Source organism: Taudactylus pleione, unplaced genomic scaffold (assembly GCF_031769625.1).
Source record: "Taudactylus pleione unplaced genomic scaffold, aTauple2 ptg000386l, whole genome shotgun sequence".
NCBI classification, from domain to species: Eukaryota; Metazoa; Chordata; class Amphibia; order Anura; family Myobatrachidae; genus Taudactylus; species Taudactylus pleione.
In genome coordinates, this window is record NW_028284787.1 from 20,858,777 (window position 1) to 20,884,350 (window position 25,574).

The 25,574-nt window shown below is 42.5% G+C and overlaps 1 protein-coding gene across 1 annotated transcript in view; it reads right to left on the reverse strand.

Annotated features, from left to right (window-relative positions):
* EPB41L4B (erythrocyte membrane protein band 4.1 like 4B) overlaps positions 1-25,574 on the reverse strand; it is a 316,007-nt gene that overhangs the window by 108,705 nt on the left and 181,728 nt on the right. Inside the window, exons 4-6 of the mRNA XM_088445740.1 lie at positions 24,699-24,777; positions 11,359-11,403; positions 10,009-10,061 (exon numbers count right to left, since the gene is read on the reverse strand). Coding sequence (XP_088301866.1) covers positions 10,009-10,061; positions 11,359-11,403; positions 24,699-24,777 — 177 coding nt within the window. The remainder of the gene's footprint in view (positions 1-10,008; positions 10,062-11,358; positions 11,404-24,698; positions 24,778-25,574) is intronic.

A 25,574-nucleotide genomic window follows, 5' to 3' on the forward strand; every position in this document is an offset into this window, starting at 1 on the left:
AGACAATGGCAATACATGTGATACTCCCTTCCCCTTCCCCCCATTGAATAAGATGGCTATATTAGATACTGGAATACAATATAATATAATGTTTTTTCTGAAGATATCACACAGTTGTAGTGTGTGAAAATAGTATAACAATCTGCAGACAATATCCAGTTATAGTATTGAGGAGATGTGTGGATAGAGATGTGATTTACTGGATGCATTATATTGGTATTACAGAACATAGCCATGTGAGTTTTCAAAATGGAGTTTGTCTAGGGACCATGAGGCTTGTAAACAAAGGAGGTCCATGTGTTTCTGCCCTTCCCCCCCCACGGGGATTGTGAGGTCTGTGTTGGGATGATATTGTTGGACATTGGAATCGGCTTGTGTTGTGCATGTTGGAATATTAAATGGTGCAGTGTCTGCCTGATGTATTAGTAATTGGCATACAATATTCAGTTTGATCATTCATAATAGTAGTATGAAATTACTGGATGCATTACGTAGATATTCCAGAGCTAGTTTTATGCGAGATTTCTTACATTCAAAATGGAGTCTGCAGTAAATATGGCTGCCACCATGAGGTCAGTAAACAATAGGATCTATGCGACCTTACCATCCCCCTTACATTACTCTGCGTATCTGTACACACACACACACACATAAGTATTATTTTAGGTGTGATGAGCTCCACATCTCACTAATAGGTATAGTATCTGCATATTGCAAGAATAATTCTTACCCCCTATAAACACGCATAATCAAAGCTCATCATACATAACTCTCACCATGCTTTCTTAGCAACCATCTTGAATTCCCTCTCTCTCTCATCGCTGATTGTATTTTGACTAGTATTGTAAAGTTTAAATACTGTATTATGAACATCAATACATAATTTGTTTAATTATAAATACATCGTTACTTTACTACAACTTGTGTGCATCGTTCTTATTGAAAGGAAATTATCCAAATGATTTAAAAGGTATATAATTCTGGTTAACACTTTGCGAGTTCATATTATATATATATATATATATATATATATATACATATATTGTGATAGGATCACTGGTAAAGTGGTCTGTGGCAGGTACATTTGTCCCAGATTCCTGGATTCCTGTCTTTTGTGTTTTAAACCCCCAGGAGAAAGTCTGCAGTGTAGCAGGCTTGAGTTTCGGCTTTTTGAAAAGCCGGTTTGGGACCTGGGGGTTGTGGGTGAGAGGAGAGGGAGGGCTCCACCCACGGCCACTCCAGGCTTTGGTTCTCGCAGCCTGGTAACAGGCTTGTTAGTTTTCCACCTGAGAGTGGCCAATATAAGCCTAGTGTGTTTAGGGCTGAGTGTCTCACCTGGGAGAGCAGGCAGGGAGTTTGCTCAGAGACACTTGAAAAACCTATTTGTGAGTACTGTGCTGTGCTTTGTTGCTGGCGAGGGCATTAGGCCCTGCCAGATTCTGGTAGTGAGGGAACTACCAGTGAAGTTAGTGCCCCGACAGGGCAAGGATTTATATTTATGTTTTCTTTATATTTCTGTCATTGTACAATAAAGACTGGCGCCGACCAGCTTGTACTTGCATCCAGACTGGTGTGCTGCTTCCCTGCTGCTGTGTGTGTGTGTAAGGAAGGAGTCCTCTACCCAGGAGAGGGACCCCCTAACCTAACTGTGTCACAATATATATATATATATATATATATATCATATAATCTGATGTTAGTTATTTAATGAATAATAGAATATTTGCTTCAGCAATTTGAGGTTTAAACTGGCAATTGCCTGCGGTGGTCTGAAGGTACAAACAAAACAGAATAAGCACAAGGAGGAAAAATAACGCACCCCTTAGCACTCCTCAATAAAAATATAGGTACTTGCAGCGAAGTATTAAAAACTTACATACAATGACAAATACTCATGAAGATAATACAAATAAAGACTGTGCTTAAAACCAAAGAGTCCTTGATGTGTTATTAGATGCATACAAAATTGTAATGGTGTGTTCAACAGAATTATTCTAGTATATATTGCAAAATAGGATTATGCTTTATGATTTATGCTTTATGTCCACCAGTCACATTCAAGTCATAAATGTTAAGGCCCCCATACACGGTGCGATATTGTACACGATTTGGTAATTTTTGATCGATTGGAACAACCAATCGTGTAAAAAGTGCCGTGTGTGTGGATGATCACGATGCACGCCCCCGGCGTTGTCTATCGTTATCGTAGATCAACCGAACATGCAGAAAGATTTTGACCAATCTTTCATGATTTGGTTGACATTGTTCCATGTGTGTGCACATGGAATGATGTCATGCACGATACAGATGCATGTGTCATTGCCACAGAAGCACTGACGGGATCAGTGAGACCAGTCTGTGCTGCGGTGTATTTCAAGGACACAGATGCGCACAAGGACCAGGGAGATCCATGCTACATGCATCTTTGTAATCGACACAGAAGCACGGATGGGATCAGTGAGACCCATCTGTGCTGTTGTGGTTAAAAAAATGATTACAGTGAAAGAAAAAAAAAAAAAGAAAAGGAAAAAAACGGTATGCCCCCCCCACCCAAAGAGCAACCACCCCGGGCTTTTAGTGACCCAATGCTGGTTGTGCAAAATACAGGGGACAAATGACATAGGGGTCCCCTGTATTTTGCAAAACCAGCACTCGGCTAGTCACAACCATCGCTGGTTGCCAAAATACGGGGAACAGACGTCGCAGGGGTACCCCTGTATTTTGAGCAAACCAGCACTGGGCTCTGATCTGGTCCTGATTCTGGAAATACAGGGGGGAAAAATGAGTAGGGTCTCCCTGTATTATCCAGAACCAGCACCTGACTTTTTCTAGTGGGGGATAATGCCACAGCCAATAATACCTTGACCTTCTCCCTTATGATGCATTGTAGAGGTCAAGGGAGAAGAGGGAATGGAGGGAACAGATAGACAAATTGGAACTGCCATGGCACTGACAGTGTGTCCACTGCTACTGGGTCTCTTGTCCGAGAGAAGTAGAGCATTGATAATTTTGTCTGGATGCCATGAGGTCGACCTGTGGAAGACCCCATCATTGGACAAGCTGGTGAAAAACCTGAGGATGTAGTGCCCATTGCCCTGGATGCACATTCTGCCGATCGCGAACTTGTCCGTAGAATCCGGCTTACTTCTTTAATAGCCGGCCGACTACTAGTGCCTTTGTGTATGCCACTGTCGTGGCATTGTCAGACTGGACCCTGACTGCTTGGCCCCACAACAGGTGATATACTGTCTAAATATCGTAGAACACTGTCTTTAATTCCAATATGTTCATCGGCAGACTCGCTTCCTGTGATGTCCAGCGTCCTTGGGAGTGATGTTCCTGAATGACAGCCCCCCAGCCTCTCAGACACGCATCTGTGGTGATAAGAGTCCAATACCACACTCCGAATCTATTTCCCTCCATTTAGGTGTACAGAGGTTCAACCACCAGAGAAAGGGTATCCAAGTTCAGGGACTTAATGTTACCCGTTGGTGAAGGAAAATATGGGATCCTGTCCATTTTGAGAAGAGGTTTAGCTGAAATGTCCTTCCGTAAGGAATGGCCACGAATGCCGCAACCATCTTCCCCAGGAGTCGAATGCAAACATGTACCGATACCTGATGATGTCGAAGGACCATCCTCACTCCTGAATGGAAGTTGCCTCTTCCTGAGGGAGGAACACCCGCTGACATAGTCCATGATCATTCCCAGAAACTATAGCCTCTACATCAGTTGCAGATGGGACTAAGGAAATATCAGGATCCACCCATGATGATTGAGATGGCTGTCAGTCACTGTGATGCTGTAAAACGACACTCCTGTTATTGGAAACTGGTAAACATGTGGTAAAAAAACTAGGGGGAGGCTGAACTGAAAGTCGAGCTTGTATGCAGTAATTGGTCCCTGGAATGTGTCATCAGTAGGAGATCGTCCAGGTAAAGGATAATAGTAATCCATTGTTTCTGAAGGAGACTCATCATCACAGCCATGACCTTTGCCAATACCCTGGCGGCTGTCGATAAGCCGAAGGGAAAGGCCTGAAACTGGAAATGTGAATTCCAGACTGCAAATCTCAGAAACCCATGGTGAGACGCCAGATAAGAATGTGAGGGTAGGCGTTTTTGATAGCTAGAGATATAATGAATTTGCCTTCCTCTAGGTCCGCAATCACCGACTGAAGGGACTCCATCTTGAACTTGAAAATCCTTAGGTATGGATTGAGATCCATCCAGTTCAGGATAGGTCTGACCGAGCCATCCAGCTTTGGAACCGCAAAGAGACTGGAGTAAAAACCCCGTTTGATTTCTGGGAATGTGGACCCCCACTCTCGTGGATAGAAGCTCGTCTATTGCTTCTCCCCTAGTGTGGAGATCCCGGACCAAAGCGTCTGAAGTTCCAAAGACGCGCTCCCAGTCTGGGGTCCCTCAGGTGAGAGGGAAGGCCGGCATGCACTAGGCTTGGTAGTGGACTCAAACTGTATTGAGCAGATGTTGTTGTGGCTCCTCCATGTCCTCTGGAACCATGGGAAGTTGATGGTCCTCCTCTGAAGCAACCACGTTAACATCCCAGAGCACGAAAGACCACTAACTTCCAGGAAAGTTGGTCACCCTCCAACATTCCGCATATTCCTAGTGAAATGGGCAGAACTGGAAACGGAGATGGATGTTGATACTTTTGGCATCATGCTCAGCCAATGGCTCACATCAAGACCACAATATCAGTTGCATATATTATGATGTTATTAGAGCTGTGGCCACAGCATGCAGTACAAGGCATGGAACAGAACTGCTGCACCTGCCCAGTGGCAGCAGATTCTCCTACCAATTATTCAGTTTCTGGATCTGAACGCTCAAGTCAGTGCACAGAACAAGAGAGCAGCATTTTAACATGAAGCAAGAGAATGTGTGCTTAGAATGCTCAGTTCTGTCTCCCCTGGTTATATTATGTATGTATATTATGGGATATTTAACCTACTCCTGACCATTTGTTACTTACATGAGATAAATATGATTGATAATGAAAAGTCTGTTTTTTAAACTCTCTAAATACAATCTATACTCTAGACCAGTGTCTCCCAAACTTGGTCTTCTGGTAACACTAAAGGCTCATACAAAGTCGGCTACGACGAACCACGGCAGGGGGGAAGCGGGGCCATGCTGCATTCGGCAGCATGGCATCGTTAACGATATTCCCAGGTTGAGCTGCATGTACAGCTGACAGGGGATACTGTAATCGCCCTGCAGGAGCGCGCATCTCTATCGTTTACTGCATACACACTGGACGATATGAATGATACATCATGGAACTGTATAGTTATCATTAATTTTTATCGTTTAGTGTGTACGCGGCTCAACAGTTTATGTTTTACAGATCTTCTCAGTATTACAAATTAGCACCACCTGTGGATGTTTTAAAATGTGTCATCCAGTAATGAATACATCTATGCAACAATTAGGAGATCTAATAGTGGTCTCTGATGCCTGAATTTGGGAAGCATTGCTATATAGACCACCTATTGCTCTAATTATTATGCTGTATTACAGACACTACCTAGTCTATTGTATAAAGATACCAAAATGTACATATGTCTATGCAGATGCTAGTCTCTTCTTTTGCTCCCCTAGACTCCTGGAGCTACTCCAATACTCCGCAGAACAGGAGACTTGGCATGTGCAATGCTGCCCGAAAAAAACAAAACATTTAGCTTAGGCAGGCGGGCTGGTCCTAATGCTTCATCTAATGGCTTACTTTGATTGCTTGCCTGTATATGCCTGAATAATTACATACTGTACACTGCACTTTTTATGATGCAGACCAAACTTGCCAAGTGCTAATTTTGCCCTCTTTATGGGCTGGTTCTAAAATCAAACATTTGTAATCCCCCCCCCCCCCCTCTACAAATTCTGTATTTGCCTCTGTGACTGCCCACTCACCACCCACAATGGTCACCTGTAACTCTTCTGGAGGGGAAAGTATGTATAGTAATAATTAATATACAGAGCACTGAACAGTAAAGAAGAGAATATATTGCGTGAGTTTAAAAAGTGGTGGAGACCTGGCAAATACATCACAGGATCCACTTCTTAGCAACTGCCAAAAAAAATTGAAGTTGAACATTTTTTTTCTTAAACACAATGGTATAACTGAAACAAAAAGGGGGTTTTGACTTTACATATATACAAATATGTCTAGCATACAAAAGGTATCAACATACACCTATCCTCAAATCGCAGCAAACAGACCACATATTTTGCCACAAAACAGTAATACTAATACCTAGTACACTATAACTGAATTTAGAGGCAAAATTGAGAAAAAAGTAGCACAATAGATGGAAAAGTACACACTCTACGGCAGTGGTTCCCAAACTTTTTCAGTTGAAGCCACCATTAGGGTCTCCTTCATTTTTTCAAGGCACCCTCAAGCCAAATTACCTGTAGTACTGCCCTTTATGTAGTGCCCCCTGTAGTATTGCCTATGATGCAATGCCCCCTGTAGTAGTGCCCCTTATGCAATACCCACTGTAGTAGTGCCCTTTATGCAATGCCCACTATAGTAGTGCCCCTTATGCAATGCCCCCAGTAAGAGTGCTCCTTATGCACTGCCCCCTGTAGTAGTGCTCCTTATGTAAAGTCCCCTGTAGTACTGCCCATTATGCAATGCCCCCTGTAGTTGAGCCCATTATGTAGTACCCCTTGTAGAAGTGCCTCTTAGGCAGTGCCCCCACTAGTTGCTCCCACACCCCTGTGCAGAACATACCGGCATGAAGTTCATGCTGGGGACCACTTCTCCTGCTGCCCTCCTGCTGCTGTGATGAATGGATCAAGCTGGCACGCAAGATGCTCACAAGTTCCCACTGAATCACTTGGAAAGCTGAAGCAATCAGAGGCTTCTTTAGCCTCTGATAGCTTCAGAGGCCAGCGATGCACTGTCTGAAGAAAAGTTGATCGCAATCTACCGGTGGAAGCTCTGCGAGCTACCGGTAGATCGCGATGAACGTTTTGGCCAGGCCTACTGAGATGACTGCAACTTCCCTCCGGCCACGGCACCCTGGTGACAGCACCGTGGCCTCCCAGGGTACCGCAGCGCACAGTTTGGGAACCACTGCTCTAGTGGCAAAACACAGGTCCAATACAAGTGACAAGCACCATGCATCCTTATGTTTAATCTGTGACTTTTTACCAATTCCTTTATTCCAAAAATCATAATCTTAAGTATCTAGTTCACTATAAGTAAGAGATAAAATAGATAAAAAAAGTATCAAAATGGAGGAATAAGTACCAAAAGGGAGGACAAACTACACAATTTATATGGTACAGATGAGGGAAGCCAATCCTGTCTCATTTTTTAAATCTCAGGAATCAGGATTGAAAAATCTCAATCCTGGTATTCCATTTATCGAGTTGATCAATGAAAATATTCTTCTTCAACGGCCCACAGTAACAAAAACCAGGCTGTGTGTGACACTGTGTTACATATTCGCTTCACTCACCATGTAGTCTTATACTCTAGTGTTCATTCAGAGAGTGCAGGCAGGGCAGAGGGCCAGCCCAGGGCCCCAGGCACTGGCACCGACCAACTCCCACACCAGCCAGTCAAGTCCTCCCCTCCCCCTTTCAGGCCATGCTGGCGCCGTTGCGCCACTCACCTCAGGCTAAGAGTCAGACGGGCTTAATATAGCCGCCGGCCGCCTACATCAGGTTCCAAAGCGAGAGGGGCAGGTGGCTCTATAAGGGGCGGCCTGGTGTGCAGCATGACCCCTTTGACATCACACACAGCCGTAGGAGGCCAAGGGGCAGCGTCTGAGCTGACAGAACTAGTGCTCAGCTCTGCTCCCGGGCTGTGCATTGTGTGCAGCTTAATTATGAAAATCCCGGGATTGGAGGCATACCAGCGTTTTTCCTGCTAAATCTCAGGATCCCACCAATACCGAGATTGGCTTCCCTAATACGGATGTGTTTTCATACATGTAGCCTCAATACGCCATGCAGCGCGACTTCCCTGTCATGAGTGAGTCGCCAGGTCCTATGCTACTCTGCTAGCGTCGAGCATATTTTTTTGACAAAAATGCATCTAAGTCGCAATGAGATGCCACTAGGATGCACCTGCAGATTGTGCAGATTTCTTTGATAAGCAACACTGCACCAACTACATTGTAGCCCTTCATATTCAGATTCAGAGACACTGTCGCACACAGATATACAAGTGTTGCATATCTTAGATGCATTTTTGGCAAAAAAGATGCCAGGTGCTAGCAGAGTTTCACATGACCCGGCGCTCAGAGAATGGCTTTCTAGTGCGACTGCAGCAAACCTGTGTAAGGACAAATCTGTAATAAGGCAAAAGACAAGTCTGATACGAGTGACCCACACCATGCATCTTTATGCTTGATCTGCAACTTTATACTAATTTCTTTGTTACAAAAATAGTAATCCTAAGCGCCTAGTACACTATAAACAAATTAAGACGCAAAAATGAAAAAGTTCAGAGCCATATGGCGCAAAAATGATAGGTGTATGAGGACACATCTCTGTTTGTTTTTGACCAGTGTTGAAATAGACTTAATAATTTTGTAAACAGTATGAATATAACCTTTGGCAAGGGACATTTACCACGCTATTAAAATACATTTCATTCTAAATTTAAAATACAGTGATTAGTTCCATAAATAGAGAAACTAGATACCTTGAAACCTAGAGTAGCCCAAAAGTTTTAAAAATTATTCTACAACACAACATATGTTTGCCCATCTTAACAAAAGGCTCAACTGTAATGTGGCGAGATAGTGAGCACAGAAATGGTACATAAAAACAACTCAGCATTTCACTTTATATAGTGCTAAACAATAACTTTGTCCCTGCTGGCTGTTATTTACTGTTAAGTGAGGATATGTAGTGTGACACCAGTGGTAAATACTGTAATCAATAGAGGATTATGGGCCTGATTCAGAGCCGTTCGCTATTTGCGGTCGTTCGTTCAAAAACAAGGGGTGGCTATTCAAATGATCCGTTCGCACATTGCAGTCTGTTCACACCTCTAAGTCTGAACGAGCGAGCAAAACATACGCTCGTTTATTTGTTAAAAACGCCCCCTGGCCGCTTGCACCATACGTCATGTCCGCTATTTATTAGATTAATCGAGTAAATCGACCAGCGTATGAACTGCTCGCTATTCTTGTGGTTGGTTTTTTCAACCGCTATTTCGCGAGCAGTTCTGCCTATAAAATAACCCAGTGACGTGGTCAATGACGCTGTTGTATTAATTATGCACACCCATAAAACGCTCGTTTTGACCTTTAAGCACGCCTGCGTTCGGATCTCCACTCCCCATTTTCAAGCACCTTCCCCTGTTACCACCCACATACGCCTCATTCTGTCACTCAAAATAGCAGGCATTCGCTATATTGCGAGCACATGAATTTCGGCCACACTGACTGGTTCGCGCATGCGTATAACGATCCGTACGCATGCGCAGATGTGCGAACATCGCTCGGAACGAGCGTACTGCCGCTAGCGAGTGGCTCTGAATGAGGGCCTATGTACCATAAAGTGATGTGGGAAACTCTGCATAGTAGAATGTCAGCAGTAGCTCTGCATTATGTATTCTGGTCATCAGATTGGGCTCTGTAATGTATATTGGTCAGACAGTGATGCGTTCAATTTGATTAAATCTCTTTGAAATAACAATTTACAGTATCTTACATTTCACAGACTATGTAAAACCATTCCCACAACCATGCAAAATATACCCATATTTTGATGTATTGTGATGTAACCTTTGACCTTTCATCTGAAACAGCAGCAGCTCGTGTCCAACATATACAATAACAGTATTTATAGGGTGCTGGCGATGGTTGAGTAGGCAAGGAGCAATCTACACCACCTCATTCAGCAAGATAGGTGTGTACATCTGCGAGTACAGGCACATCCCTGATTATCAGGACACATGCTACTGACATTAGCTACAAAATTAAGAGTATTCAATAGTTCAATTTAGTACAAGGCCTACCTTGCAAACACCAGGCTGCCAATTCTATTGCAGTCTCATAAGGACATTTTAACCTAACAAAGAAGAAGAAAAAAGAAGAAGAAAAATTACGGTGATAATAAGCAAGCTACAACATTTACAGCAGTGATAATTCCTCCTACTTCTCATACACACTCATAGTTGTTGCTTATAAACAAGCATGTTCTGAAGCAAAACAACCAAACACAGGTAGACAATATAGACCCTAAAGGTGCATACACACTAGACGATATGCTCCCTGAGCGATATCGTCTAGTGTGTCCCCGGCAGGCTGTGCTCAATGTCGTTCATGACATTGAGCACAGCCGCTGAACGATATCATTAGCGATATCGTTCAGCGCCGGGCTCTCTCACCCATTCCCTGACATGCAGCAACCTGACGAGGTCGTCAGGTTGGCCTGCATGTCAGCCCGATGAACGAGGATGACGAACGACCCGCGGGAACGCGCGTCGTCGTCATCGTTCATCTTTTTTGTGTTAAACATGGACGATAAAGTGGACGACTGAACGATAACGATATCGTTATCGTTCAGTCGTCCACTTTAATCGCCCAGTGTGTACGCACCATAAGGCCCATGAAATGGTTGGAGGGAACAGAACAATTTATAAACATGTTTAATCAATTAGGGTCTTATTCATTAACATAATTTTGAATTTTTAAATGAAAGCATCTCAAAATTACATTACTTTTACCATAAATGCTTTAGTATAGAACTTGAAATTGCCTTTATCACAAACAGAGAAACATTCTCAGTAACACACTTAAGTGGTTCAAAATGGTTTAGTCACACTAGCTGCAAATAATATAGTGACAAGTGTCAATATACAGTAAGTGTCTGCCAGCAGTGCTTCAGTTGTGGTTCTCAATGGCTATTCTTATTAGAGATGTGCAGGCTCGGATCGGTTTGGATTTTCCAGCCCCAAAAAAATAAATCAGAATTTGGCGGGAAAACCTTAACCAATCCGAGCCTGCACATCTCTAATTCTTGTCCTGCATTATGGACACTCCAGTCCCGTGTACAGTCTCTCGTATTAGTTGTGGCATCATCTGGTACAATGCTTGTCTTGCAAATTTTTTAATACCATCAAAGCTCACTAAATATTTTACATTTTGTCTCCTATTCCTATTGTCTCCTATGCCCCTTACTTCTACCATTATATGCATGCTATTAATGTAGATGTGTCTTCTGACACAATATCTCTGGGAAGAATTAAAACAGTAACTTTTTTCTTGCTTTTGAAGATTTAAAAACACAAGTGTGTTCCGAGTAGAGGGACATTTTAAACAACTAACCGATTTGTGTTGTTGTTGTTGTTGTTTTAAATACTTACTTTCCAGAAAGAATGTCTTGTCTAAGTTGTAATACAAATAGATACCTAAAGACAGATGGGGTGAATGATCAAAACAAAACAAAAAACACGTTAGTTTGTGTAAATGGACTATATTAGATATATAAAAATTTCACATTTGTTTTGAACTGCACCAAAGTTATAAAAAAAGCACTACAGATTTCAGGTGCAATGCGGTATTGACAGTGGTATACTGGGCGTCCTCCTAAACACACAAGAATGACTGCACAGTTTCATTGCTATCGCACAAAAATAAAAAAATGAAATAGTGGGAGTGCAATATATCGAATATATTTGAGGTAGTATATGAGGTTCATACCCTTATCAAATCACTCCCCCCTCAAAAAAAAATAATTCTATATTATATAATAAATTATACACAAACATACACTTGAAGTATTAAAAATAAACTAAATAATCTATTGCCTACATCAATTCAATACAAAATGCTTATGCATAAGGTGATAGTTTCGATCAGAGCAGGAAGCTCCATGGGGCTTGCGGCTGCCGAGACCCAACCTTAGGATCTTGTCACAAGCCCCGATGGTCGCGATGGTCTTGACCATGGCGACCATCAACCTGGTCGGTCGCTAAAGCTGTGGGTGGTAACCCACAGCTTAGCTAGTGACCAGGATGCTGCACTCATTCAGAACGAGCGCTCGCTTCTTGCGAGTGCCTCTGAATGAGGGCCATAGTGCCTACGTCTCTCTTTTAACACTACTGTGTGACAGCCTCACTGGTGTGTATGTGAATGTGAGCTTGTGGCCAAATCTCACTTATGCTTCTATGAGTCGCACAGGTTTTTGGTGTATGTAAATTATTCCCACCATCCACTGTACTTTTGTCTAGTGATTGTTCCTCATGAAGGTACGTCCTGCTTGCAATCAAGTGCAGGGTTTTGGTCTGCCCTGCTAAGGGGTAACCTACCTTATGAACCGGCCCGCCAAGAGCCACGCCGGGCTGGGGTAAAGGGGGCGTAGCCTAATCGCGGGAGGTGTGGCCACGCCCCCTTCGAGAGAAAAAAATTAAAATTAACATGTTTTGCAGCGCCACTTTACTGGCGAGAGGGGCGCTCTGAGCCCCCTCAGCCAAGCGCATAACCAGTGGGGGGCGTGATCAGCTTAACAGCTCCCCCCACAGGCATAGGAGACAGCTGTGGCTGCTTCATAGCAGCCGCAAGCAGTCTCCCAGTGCAGCCCAGAACACAGCAGCGTGTGCTGGGCTTCTGTGATAAAAGGGGGGGGAGCGGTACCGGGCCCCTCCAGCAAGCCAGGGCCCGGGTAATTTGTACCTGCTCCCCCACCCTCTTGGCGCCCCTGTGTATGAATAGCCACAACATACGTCCCCTCACTGTATATGTTCCAGTCAGTGGTGCAAGTGGATGCAGTAAGTTCACAGAAAAACAGGGGCGGTGTCCCGCACTCCTGTTCTTACCAGTGTTCGTATCCATGTCATGCTGTGTTCCATCTCCCTTCTCCAGGTGTGGCATCTAGCATCTCCCTTCTCATTCAGGGGTGCCTCTTGCCAGGACGGTCTTCTCGGCCCATGAAGTGGGAGTGTCAGTGTTCAGAGTGGTGTTTGTATCTGCTGCAGCAGGTAACTGAAGACAGTGCCGGGTCACATGTCCCCAACGCGTTTCAGCCAATAGGCCTTCCTCAAGGTTACACGTGCTCTAGTGGGTGGTGATTAAATGTGTTGGAAGTCCAATCCGGAGCCTTCTGGGCATTCCTGTGCATGTATTGTGCTGTACTCTAATCTGCGTCTACATTCATTTAGTAATGCATACATTTGATATTGCATATCTAAAATGAGCAATGTCTTATATTTTCATCAATCAGTTGGAAAAAGATGTATATGAATAAATATTGTGTTTGCTCTTACATAAGAAGTGCAGAAATGTATTACGCTATATAAATCTCAACCGTTGTCTGTGGTTCTCTTTATGTCTACAATGTGGGAGAAGAGAAAGGGAAGGGGAAATGTGAGGAATGGGATATCGTGGTCCTAGATCTATGTTCCCATGGGGTACATCATTAATAGTTATATGTACAGTACGAGTACCCACACATGTCCATATCATGTGTCTTGTTCATGTAGTACATCATATTTGTATTAGTGTGTCAAACATTCTGATCCATATGGTAGTGCGTAGTATATATAAGCTGTTAATCATACCATATTCCTTTCTTATTTGTAATCTTATTATGGTAAGCCTCACAATTTGTTGTTCAGTGGGTAATTCTCTACTCCTTATACCTCAGCTGTACGGTTCTTATAGTGCATAATTCTTAGTGTGCATTTCGAGGTAGTCAGTATGTTCTTATTTGTGTGATAGCTGCTGATATGATTCCTTGGTGGTTCTATCTTGTTACAATAAGTATGATCTGAAATCCCGCTATCTTGTCAGTATGCTGCTGTTGAAAACCACATTTAAGCCCTTTGGAGTCGTTTTTTAAGGTGAAAATCCACTTCATCTCTTGTCTATACAGATTGTCTGAATGGTTCCCACCACGCCAGTTTCTTAATGGTTGTTCTATCGCTGTAAAGAACAGATTTGATGGCTTTGAATCATATACTTCTTTATAGTGTCTAGAAAAATTATGGTTGTCGTAACCGATCATGATGTTACGTATGTGTTTATATACCCTCATCTTGAGGGGTCTGATTGTCCTGCCTATGTATTCTAGTCCACACCCACATCTGAGCATATATATTACGCCTTTTGTATCACATTATTTGTTGATTAATTCTGAAGGTTTTAATCACTGTATTGTTTTTTAGTGGTCCTGTTCTGTATATTTTTACATCTTACACATTTCCACAGTATTGAAATCCTATAGTGTATTTGGTGAAGGGTAATGTGGTCTGTATGTATAAGATGGGTTATATGGTTCCTTACTAATTTCTTTATGATGTCCGGGGCCTTTCTAAAAACAACATCTGGGGAGGTGTCAAGGATCTTATGGAGATCATTATCCTGTAGTAGAATATCACAATGTTTCCGGAGTATATGTTTAATTTTGTCTGCCGATCCATTGTATTGCGTGATGAAGTATATCTGCTCTATTTCTCCTTTGTTTTTACGGTCTTCCTGTTTGAGAAGTTCCTGTCTGTTTATTGTTGCGGTCTCTGTGAAGGCTTGTTCTACAAGTATGGGATCATATGATTTCTCTATAAATTGCTCACTTAGTTGTTTCCCTTGTTCCATATAATCATCTATTTTGGAGCAATTTCTCCTAATTTACCTAAACTGGTCCTTTGGTATGTTGTCAAGCCATGTTTTATGGTGTCCACTAGTGGATAGTATATAACTGATCACATCTACACTTTTCTTGTACATTCTCGTGTGTATTATATTCTCACTTATGAATATCTCAAGGTCCAGAAATTCAACTCTCTTGGCTAGTTTATGTTGTAAATTTTAAATTACGATTGTTTTTTTCCATATGTGTTATGAATTCTTGTAGAGATGAGTGTGTGCCCTTCCAGATGAATATATTATCATCAATATACCTTCACAGGATCACGTTTTCACTGAAGCTATGCCCACTCCAAATGCATTCTTCCTCCCATTTGCCTATGAAGAGGTTGGCATAGCTTGGTGCGACCCTCGATCCCATGACGGTCCCTGTTGTCTGTAAGTAAAATTTATTATTGAACCACACAAATTGTGGTGTAGTATGAAATGGATAATGTCCAAGATAAAATTGGTCTGTAGAGCTTCCAGGTCTGTTTTATTTTGTAGATAGTGTCTGGTGCCCTCCAATCCCTGTGTGTGGTCAGTGATACTATATAGTGATGTGACGATGCTTGTGGCTTACCAGTAATCTGGTTACCAGTCTATTGTTTGGAGGGTAGTGAATATGTCTGTCGGGTCCCTATATATGAGTGATCTTGCTAGATCCTGTAGGTATGTATCCGCATGCTGTGAAAGGTTTGCTGTCAGGGAATTGATCCTCAATATTATTGGGCTTCCCGGTGGATTAATCCGGTCTTTGTGTACTTTTGGTATATGGTAAAAAACAGGTATTATCGGGTGCTCATTCTGCAGGAATGTTTGAGTAGTGAGCCCAATTCTGCTTTGTATTGTGTGGTAGGGTCACCTTTATATATGCGGTATGTATTGCTGTCACCTAGTATCCTCAATGATTCCTCTATATACCTGGTTTTGTCCAACACCACTATCCCTCCCCCACCTTGTCTGCTGGTTTGACTATTGTGTTTTCGTTTTTTTTTCTAAGTCCCTTAAGGCTTTTGTTTTTTGTTGGTGAGATTATTCATCTGGTCTTTGATATGTTTAGATTTTGTACTTCGATCGTCCATTAAGCTCTATATCTCTCATTACCATTGACTCAAAGGTTTTAATATGATGGCTTTTCAGATGACTCGAGTAAAATTTGTATGGAGGTTTAAGTTGTGTGTGTTTGAATTTGGGGTCATCTGTGGTAATGTTGTTCTCATAATTCTTTATGACGGGATTGGTATTAAAGTATTTTTTGAGGGTGACTTTTCTCGTGAATGCTTGTAGGTCACAATAAATTTCAAATTTGCTTGGTGATTTTGTGGGTGCAAATTTAGGTCCCTTTAATAGTACCTTTTCCTGTTCTTTACATAAATCTATGCCACTACGGTTGAATATGCCCTGTTTGTTGCATTCTACATGTTTTCATTTCCCTGTTTTTGTGTTACGCTCCCCTCCTCTACATCCTCATCTAGTTCTGTGGTTTTTCATTTCATTTTTGTTGTTGTTAATGTTCTCGCACTTGCCTCTATTTTTGTAGGTTCGCAGGCCTTTCGGCCTGCCTCCAAGCTAAAAAATTGTCCTCCCATGCTTGTATATTGGATTCTTGTTGTATCACAGGAGTCTGTATATCCCCTCCTATTAGTGGATAGGGTGTCTATAGCTTGTAGATTGTTTTTTTCTTGTTGTGTGCTCTGGTTTGAAATGGTATTGTATGTTCTTTGTGTGGTAACTCAACCTTGGTCAAATGATAGTCTAGCTAATTCATCATAGATCATATCATCTTCAGTCTATGAGATCGAAGATTATGTGATCATCTGAATCTTCTGAGATGGAGTCCCTACTTTCTGTAGTGGATGTGATTGTCTCTCTGGATGTTTGTGTTCTGGCCTTACTATAAATATCAGTCATGTATTGCTGGTAGGTCAAACCTGTATCCTTATATAGATATTGTATATTATGTCCATATACCATGTTCTTATCTTTCATTGTTTGTTTTTATGAGTTTCTATTTTGGTCTGGTCTGTCCTTTTGTTATTCTTTCTATTTTTCTGTGTTTTGACAGATCCCTGTTTGTGCTGCCTGTGTTTAATTTTGTTCTGTTGATCTCTCAGGATTTTCTTAATTTTGGTCTGTATTACCATGTTTTCTATTTTTAGGAGATGTTTTCTAGATCAGAATATCCCGTATTGTCTTTATATGGTTCTAATGATGAGTTGATGGTGTTTATTTGTGCAGCCAGGACTTCCAAATCCTCTATGTGTTTCTTATTGATCAGTTCTATCGAGCAATCATGTAGTATGGGATTTCATCTCTCCATAAATAAGTTTTCCTATATGGTGTGTTGGTTTCTTTTTAATATTCAGTCCCTAAGGTATGGAGTCATGAGTTATGTATCAGTCTAGTATGTATCTGTCCCACCATATTCATGTTTCCTTATGTATACGTTTGTCCACAGTGGTGAAGCTCACATAGAAATTTGAGGGAGGTATTAGTGGTAAGTTTTGTTCAAGTTTTTTTATTTCTAATGTTGCCCTATTGAGACGGGTGTCCCTTAATTCTAGGATACCCATGTATTTTAGATACTGTATGTAGAAGTGGAAGTGGGCCACACGATGCTGCTGGTGCCTATTTGGACTGACAATCAATTAGGATTCTCTGGGGTTTCAGCACACAAGCGCTTCAGTGTGCCCACTAAATTGTCGGGAGCTGCTGAACACACGGGCTGCCCAGGATCGTGAAATGAATCTTATAGTAAAATAAGGTTTTGTGCCCAGTGCTAACCTAAGAAAAATGTGTCTATTGTTCTAAGATTATACTGTATATGGTATAAATAGAACAAAGGAGCTTCAATATTTCAAACACCATCTTTAATATTAATAATATAGGAGTCACAGGTGGAAATCGTCCTGATTAGTAGTTGTGGCTGGAATTAGGTGAGGTAAGATTGCTCCTTCAGGGTGCCTCCTTCCGTAGGGCAATATATGCCTATGTCTCACTATAGCCAAATCACACCCAACAGCAAGGTTGGCAAAGTTATCTGGAGCCATGCTGACTGCAGTGCATCCCATAGCTGCTGGAGGGTGCATGGTGGAGAATCCGTAGAGTGAAAACAGGTGGTCCCACAAATGCTCAATTGGGTTCAGGTCCGGGGAATAAGGGGACAAGGGAAGTATTTGGAGGTCTTGGTCGTACTCATCTAACCACTGTCGGACATTTCTAGCCATGTGTCATGTCGCATTGTCTGGCTGAAAGATCCTATCCGCCTCAGGGAAGACAATCAGCATGTATGGGTGTATGTGCTTTGCAAGAATGGATTCATAACCAAATTGGTTGAGGGTGCCTTCCACATGGATGAGTGAGCCCACAGAATGCCATGAAAACATTCTCCAGACCATAACACTACCACCACCAGTTTGTGTTCTTTCAGCAACAGTTGCAGGGTGTTTGTTCTCCGATGTTTCTCACTTGACATGATCAATGAAGTTGAAAACGTGATTCATCAGAGAAGGCAACCCTTCGCCAATTAGCGGAGGTCCAATTCCGATACAGGCATGAAAACATAAGCCTTCTCTATCAATGCACCTTTGTTAGCATAAGTGTAGTGACCACCTGTTTGCTTCAGACCTGTTTCAGAAATACTGGCAACCTTTGTCTGAAAGCCAATGATCATCCCTTTTTGCAACTCTGATAAAAATTGCCCTGACAGCAATGAGTGATATGTGTGCAGATGGCCTGTCACACACCTTATATACCCACCAAGCCAGCGAATAATATGCAAAGTACTTCATGGGCTATGCGCTGCCAATGTCAAATGTAGGAGGTGGACATAATAATGTGACTCGATTGTGGATATATACATACTGTACATATATACACACAGATAGATAGAACAGCAATGTGCTTCGCACACACTTAATTCTTAAATGGTGATTATCTTGTTACAATGGCATCTGTGAAGGGGTGGAATATGTTAGGTAGCAAGTGCACACTATTTATTGAAGTTGATGTGTTGGAAGTAGGAAAAATGGGTTCTGAGCAACTTTGACAAGGGCCAAATTGTGATGGCTAGACTACTGGGTAAGAGCATCTCCAAAACGGCAAGCCTTGTGGGGTGTTTCTGGTATGCAGTGATTAGTACTTACAAAAAGTGAACAAGTGAACAGACAAAAGGATCATGGGTGCCCAAGGCTCACTGATGTACAGTTCAATCACAGCTTGCTTGCTGCGTAGCCGCAGATGAGTTAGAGTGCCCATGCTGACCCCTGTCCACCACCTAAAGCTCCTAAAATTGGCATGTGATTGTCAGAACTGGATGTTGCAGCCAGGTGGGTATGTAAAATTTACCTGGAACAAGAGATGGCACCTAGATGCACAATGGGAAGAAGGCAAGAGGTAGTGTGATGATGTGGACTGTTCTGCTGGGAAAGCTTGGGTCCTGGCATTCATGTGGATGTTACATTGACTAGTACCACCTATCAAAACATTGTTTCACATCTAGTATACCCCTTCATGGCCACATAAATCCTTTCAGCAGGATAATTCACCCTGCCACACTGCAAAAATTGCACAGGAATGGCATGAGGAACATAACAAAGAGTTCAAGCTGTTGACTTGGCCACAAAATTACCCAGATCTCACGAGCATCTGTGGAATGTGCTGAAAAAACAAGTCCAAGTCATGGAGGTCCCACCTTGCAACTTACAGGACTTAAAGGCTCTGCTGCTAATGTCTTGATGCCAGATATAACTAAACACCTTCAGAGGTCTTGTGGAGTTCATGCCTTGGTGGGTTAAAGCCATTCAGGCACACAAGGATAACCTACACAATATTAGGCAGTTGGTTTTAATGTTATAAGTAATAGATTACAAGTGCTGAACAATCAATTGAAACAAATACTTAGGTACTTAAAAGGTACTGAGATAATTGAAGCATTGATCCTTTTATTCATACTCCTTTTATTTCCTTTCAGAAAACAGAGGAGAAAACTGATAGTGTAGTATGTCTTTATACAACATCATCCACCCCCAGGCAGGGCTGCCATCAGAAATTGTGGGACCGGGACTGACAAAATTGTCAGCCCCCCCCTTCCCCCGCTACCTTGTTCCTACAAAAAAAAAAAAAGTGGCCAAAAAATATCAAGCCTGCCGTCTTCTGTGTCCAGCCTCCCCCTACTGTATGTGCGTCCCGCCAGACCCCATTTCTCTGCATCCAGCCAGCCCCACTTCTGTATGTCCAGTTAGGTCTCGTGTATCCAGTCGACCTTCCCCATCTCTTTCAAGGCACAGCACTGGCTGATGGCAGTGCATTTGAACTTACCCGCTTCGCTTGTCACTGCAATCTCCAATTCGGAACATTGGCGCGGCTGTGCGCTGCTCTCCGTTGAGAAAAAAATTACACAAAATGACGGAGTAGTGCGGGGAAAGGGGGAATGTGGCAGTGAAGGGCGCTGTAGGAGCCGGGGTCCCCATTTCTGCCAAAGACCTGGGCATGGGACTCCAGTCCCGGCAACCGCCCCCCTGCCCGATGACGACCCTGCCCAAGGTGTCACACCTTGAAAGCATGTGGATAGATGAACTAATATTCCTCCACACTCAGTATTTCACTGCGTTGTTGCGGTCATCAGAGGATGTGCCTGAGGTGCTGGTGGTCGTAGTCAGATGTCTTTCATGAGATAAGAAGCAATGTAAGACTGAGACCATTCTCTGTAAAGAGGACATGGGAGGTGCTGGGAACACCCCTTTCATATTGCTGAAACAACCGGGTTGCCGCCAGGTAGGCCTGGGTCACTGCTCAGTGTGAAAGAGTCCCTAAAAAATAACCCAGATCGACCTGGGAATCCAACCCTGGTAGCGACCAGGGCTGGACACTGAAATGACCCAGTCCATAGTGCAGTGTGAATGGTCAGACCCAGGTTATCTGAACAGGGTCATGCCTAAACTGAGCTTTTTATGACCTCACAAATTTAGCAGGGTAGTCCTGGGTTCGGTGTGAATGGGGCCTATCCAGGAATAATCAAGGGTTGTAGGCGCAGTGTAAACAGGATCTGACCTGGGTCTGGGTCTGAGACAAAAAAAAATGAAATAAAATTATGTATATGCAAAACAGGATGAAAAATATGAAAACCCTATATTGTAAAATAGGTAGGTAATAATGAAACCTGTGTTACGGATTCCAAGGCTGTTCCGTGTAAACCCCTAGAACCCAGGCTAGCGAGGTCTTCTGCCACTAATAGCCACCCACTGTTCCCTTAGAACTGGAAATGTTCTAAACTCAGTGAGCTGTTTAGATTGAGGTAATCCAGCCTAAATCACATTCTGGTGTCCGAACACCAGGTTAATTAAGCTTTAGGAGCTGGTACTTCATCTTCTATAATGAGGATTGAATTAACCGTCCATGCTAGAGAGGAACATCTAAAGATGAATGACGCTGCTCCTCTCCAAGATAGGCCAAGATGGAGAAACCTGTGTATCCTTTGCCTCCTCAGATGATATATCAGAACCTGAAAGCAGGGTGGACTAAGAGGATGGTGCAGTCCATTTATATGTTTAGACAGCTGATGCCTAATTCACCTGTAACATCTGCAGATAGGTAGATGCTAAAAGCCAGATTCTGACCTGAGTGGGCATAACTCTCCATCCAGGAAGGATGTTTGGGAAGAGGAAACATTGCAGGCTGTAATCACTGTGGGATTACAAAGTGGGAGGCAGTGTGGGTGCTGATAAGCATTTCACTAACTGCATCATAACCTGAGACCAGGAGGACATTCAAGGTGACCCCTGAACAGGTGCTGGCGCGGCGAGACCAAATCTTCCCTCAGCAAACACTCAATTGCAGCTGAGCATCTCCAATTAATTAGGAGAGTGGGAGATGGGCAGCTCAGTCTTCACAAGAAAATGTGAAGTAATATTTAACCCCTACACACCTGGTAGTTGAGGGTTAAATGGAGCGATAGCAGTGATAGTCATAACTGGCATAAATAAAACCTGCATGAACGCCTGTTTCCCTTTATATAAGTATATAAACATTGCATTGTTACCACCTTCACAAATATCTAGTAAATGTCAAGTACAAAGAATACCCTCATACCCTGTCAGAGGGATGAGGAGAAATAGCAGTGATAGTTATAACTGACAGTTTAGAAATAAAATGCAGTATATGCAGCGCTTGCACAAGTCACATATGTATAAGCAATCTAGTTGCAAAGAGCTCTGGATCAACTATCCAAAGGTGGAGGCTTGTTAGGATATAGAGCACTATATACCTGACCCAGGGTAGAGATATACAGGAAGACCCAACCCTTCTGAGACAAACCGCTTTATCAGAGAACTAATAATGGACTGTGGGCATCTCAAATGCATGAGGAGAGTCAGAGGAGCAACCCAGATGTAGGAACCTTTCACCAGAGCTGCGTCTGGGTTCAGGGTCGGGGCTGCCGGGGGAGAGCCTACTTCCACTAGGCTGCATCAACTGGCCGGGTACGCTGGCCTCATGGCAGTAGATGATTCTACTTCCGATCCCTAGCATCAGACAATAAGGCCCCGGAGGTCTAGTCAGGACGCAGACTGTCTCGGGCCCTCACTGCAGCGGCTTCTGGTGAGTCTTCGGGAGCAAGGACTGCCGTGCGCGATTCCCCGTAAAATGAGGAATCGCCTTACCGGACATCTCTGTACGTCATGTTGCAGTCCGGGCCTCCAGCGTCGCTGCTAGCTAAGCTCCGCTGTGACCCGCCAAAATCACCAGAAACATTACTGGTGTTGCGTCACTGGCAGAAGTAGAAGGAGTCACAGGGCATGTGTCTTGTTAGGATGCTCAGCACTGCTAACTCAGTAAAATAGAAAAGAAAATAATTTATAAAATTAAAGCTTGGGACTACCTGAGCAGACCCCTGTTCAAAAGGTGCATCTGAATCCTGCTGAGCACCAAAGAATAAAAAGGAATGCCTGTGGTTGGGGGCTCGGTATATATGGAGGAGGACCAGGGCATTCTGGGAGCTAAAGCTTTGACTGTTCGGTGCCTGGATCACACCAACCACATACCCCAAGGTAGTTCCTGTGGACCTATAGAACCTGTATATATATATATATATATATATATATATATATATATATATTACACACACACACACATACATACATACATACATAGAACATGGTCTGTAGGTGTGGAAACACCCTTATAAAAAGAAAATGAGTAAGGAACTAGTAATCCAGTGTCTACACATATGACATGGGAGTGTAGGAAAACTTTCTAGGGTATGTCACCAGTATGGCAGTCATCTTGGATGGAATTAATTTTTTTTTATGATCACAAAATTTTATTGAACAGATTACAAATATATTTGCAAGAGAGTCTACATAAATAATATCAATAACAATGTAGACAATATTAACACATTAGACTCTATAAATACAGTAGAAATCCATCTATTTAAAAATATAAGTATCATAAGCAATAAAACTGTAATGAAGGAAAGGGATAGGGGTGGGCATATGGGGGGGTGTAGAGAGTATAAGAAGGAGAAGAAAATAAGAATAAAAAAAAGGAGGGGGGGGAGTGGACAAGAGATTGTTTAGTGAGAAGGAAGACCAGGTGTAGGTGCTTTGCCATTATACCAGACCAGGGACAGATGCTTTATGGCGAGCATACCAAGGCCTCCAAACTCCAGTGTGTTGTTTTGGAGGCTAGTTAAATATTCCATCTTAGGCATGTACCATATCCTATTGATTAGTTCCTGCTGAGGGGGTGGAAAGGATTGTTTTCAAGCTCTAGCGATCTGGTACTAAGCCGTGCAAGAGACATGCATAATCAATTTGTTGCTTTGCTTGGGTAACTGTCAGACTGGGACACATAAGAGAAGCATGACTGGAAAGAGAGAGGGCGAGCAGGCGCTACTGAAGTTATAAGTAAACTGACCATAGTCCAGAAGAGCACTTTCTGCGGACCAGTCCACCCAATGTGAAAAAAGGTGCCCACCTGACCACACTGATGCCAGCATAATCAAGAGACATTGGGCAACAGTTGGTGCAGACGGTCCGGGACAAGGTACCAACGTGTTACACCTTGAATGGCGACACTAATGGAGCATTTTCCTATATTAGACTGAACTTCCTCCCAGGTGTCCTCTCCCAAGGAGAAGCCAAGGTCCACTTCCCAAAATAGTTTGTGGGCTGCCAAGGATGCATGGGCTGGGCTTAAGATGGAGTGATACAATAGAGAGATAGTACCTCTATATTCAAGGGGTGATAGATACATAAACGCTCCATTGGGTTGGGAACACTGGGGGGAGCAGAAGGAATCAACAAAGCTCCATATTTGCAAGAATTGAAAGAAGCAAGAGCGGGGTATGGAATGTCTTTCTTGAAGTTCTGCAAAAGATTGAGGAGCGAACCCACCTAAAATATGCAAAAAATGGGTAACTCCAACTGAAGTCCAGATTGAGGGCAAGTGCAATGCCTGGCCCAGTAGAAATCAGGGGTGGTACTATATGGGTGTTTGGGGGGAGGGGTAGGTAAAGAGAATGAACTTTGGGGCCAGAGAATTCCATATAAAGTGAGGGCGACCCGAGGAAATGATAATCCAGAAGAGGATCTGTGTTTACGGAGAAGCCAGGTTTGGTATGATATTGAGTCCACCTCACTCATCTCTCACTCCAGGTCCACACAGCATCTTGTACTCTTGGGGGAGTGCCAAGCCACCAATTGCTTAAGATGAGTGGCCTGGTAGTATATTTCTCTACGTAGGTGTGGCTTCCGAGAGTTCCAAATAAATTTGCCAGAGGAGGTTTGTAGGGAAGCAAGCACATGGACAGGGACTACAACCAGAAGGGTTTTGAAGAGATAAAGTAACTTAGTGAGGACAATCATCTTGATTGCATTTATGCATCCTATCTAGGAAGGAAATATAGTATTTGTGCCATCTAGACATGTCCTCCGTGATTGCCCTAAAAATGGCATTATAGAAACGTTCATAGGACTTGGTTAGGTGGATACTCAGAATCAGGCCCTATAGGTGATCATAACAATAGATTGTTAATGTCTGTCACAAATATGCTGCAAAATCTTTCATGCACGAACCATACCTTGTAAACTCTTCATGAAGATTATTTGGTTCAGAGGAGTAATATTTAATTCGCAAGTGCAATGTATAGGGAGGGCCAACTGTAAATAAAACAAAATAATTAATGATGTGCTATACAAAAAGTAAAGGGTTCACTTCAAATGTCTAAAAGTTTTTATTACCCAATTCAACCCTTTCTAGACAACAGTATTTTTATATTTAGACAGTACCTATTGCTTACCACATTCTAGAGCAAACCACTAAAGGTGCATTGCTGCCAGCCCTAGAGTATTGTGGAATTTCCAGCCCTGCAACTCTTGACACTAACTACAGATTTATCTCTGTCCACTTTTTCTCTCTTCAAGGCTTAATACATAGACCCCTATGTTTTTAAATTTCTTTCTGTGAAAGCAGGTGGGATAATTACTTATTAAACAAAATAAATTGACTCACCTGTGCATGATTAAAGAAATCCACAATCCATAACCTGTTAGGGGTACTTGAGGACTGGAGATAAGAACCCATGATGTGTAGGCATTGTGCTAATTAATTATAACAAATATTAAAATTCCAACAAAGAAAAGGTATTCCCATCAGGGGCACTCATGAGCTAATCATTGGTCCAATGCAACCATATTAAGTATTCCATTGGGATATAGAAAATTAAAATGCAAAGTTTAATGTATAATATTAAAATAAACAGATCAGCTAAATATTTTGATAAAATCAAGAGCAAAGTGTGAGTATGTGATGGAAATTATTAAAATAAATCTGTAAATCTTAATTGTATTACAGTTATAAATTATCTAGTGATTTGTCACTCTAATATATACAAACATACATATTTACATACAAATATACACACGCACATTGACAAAATTATATGGATATCTAAACA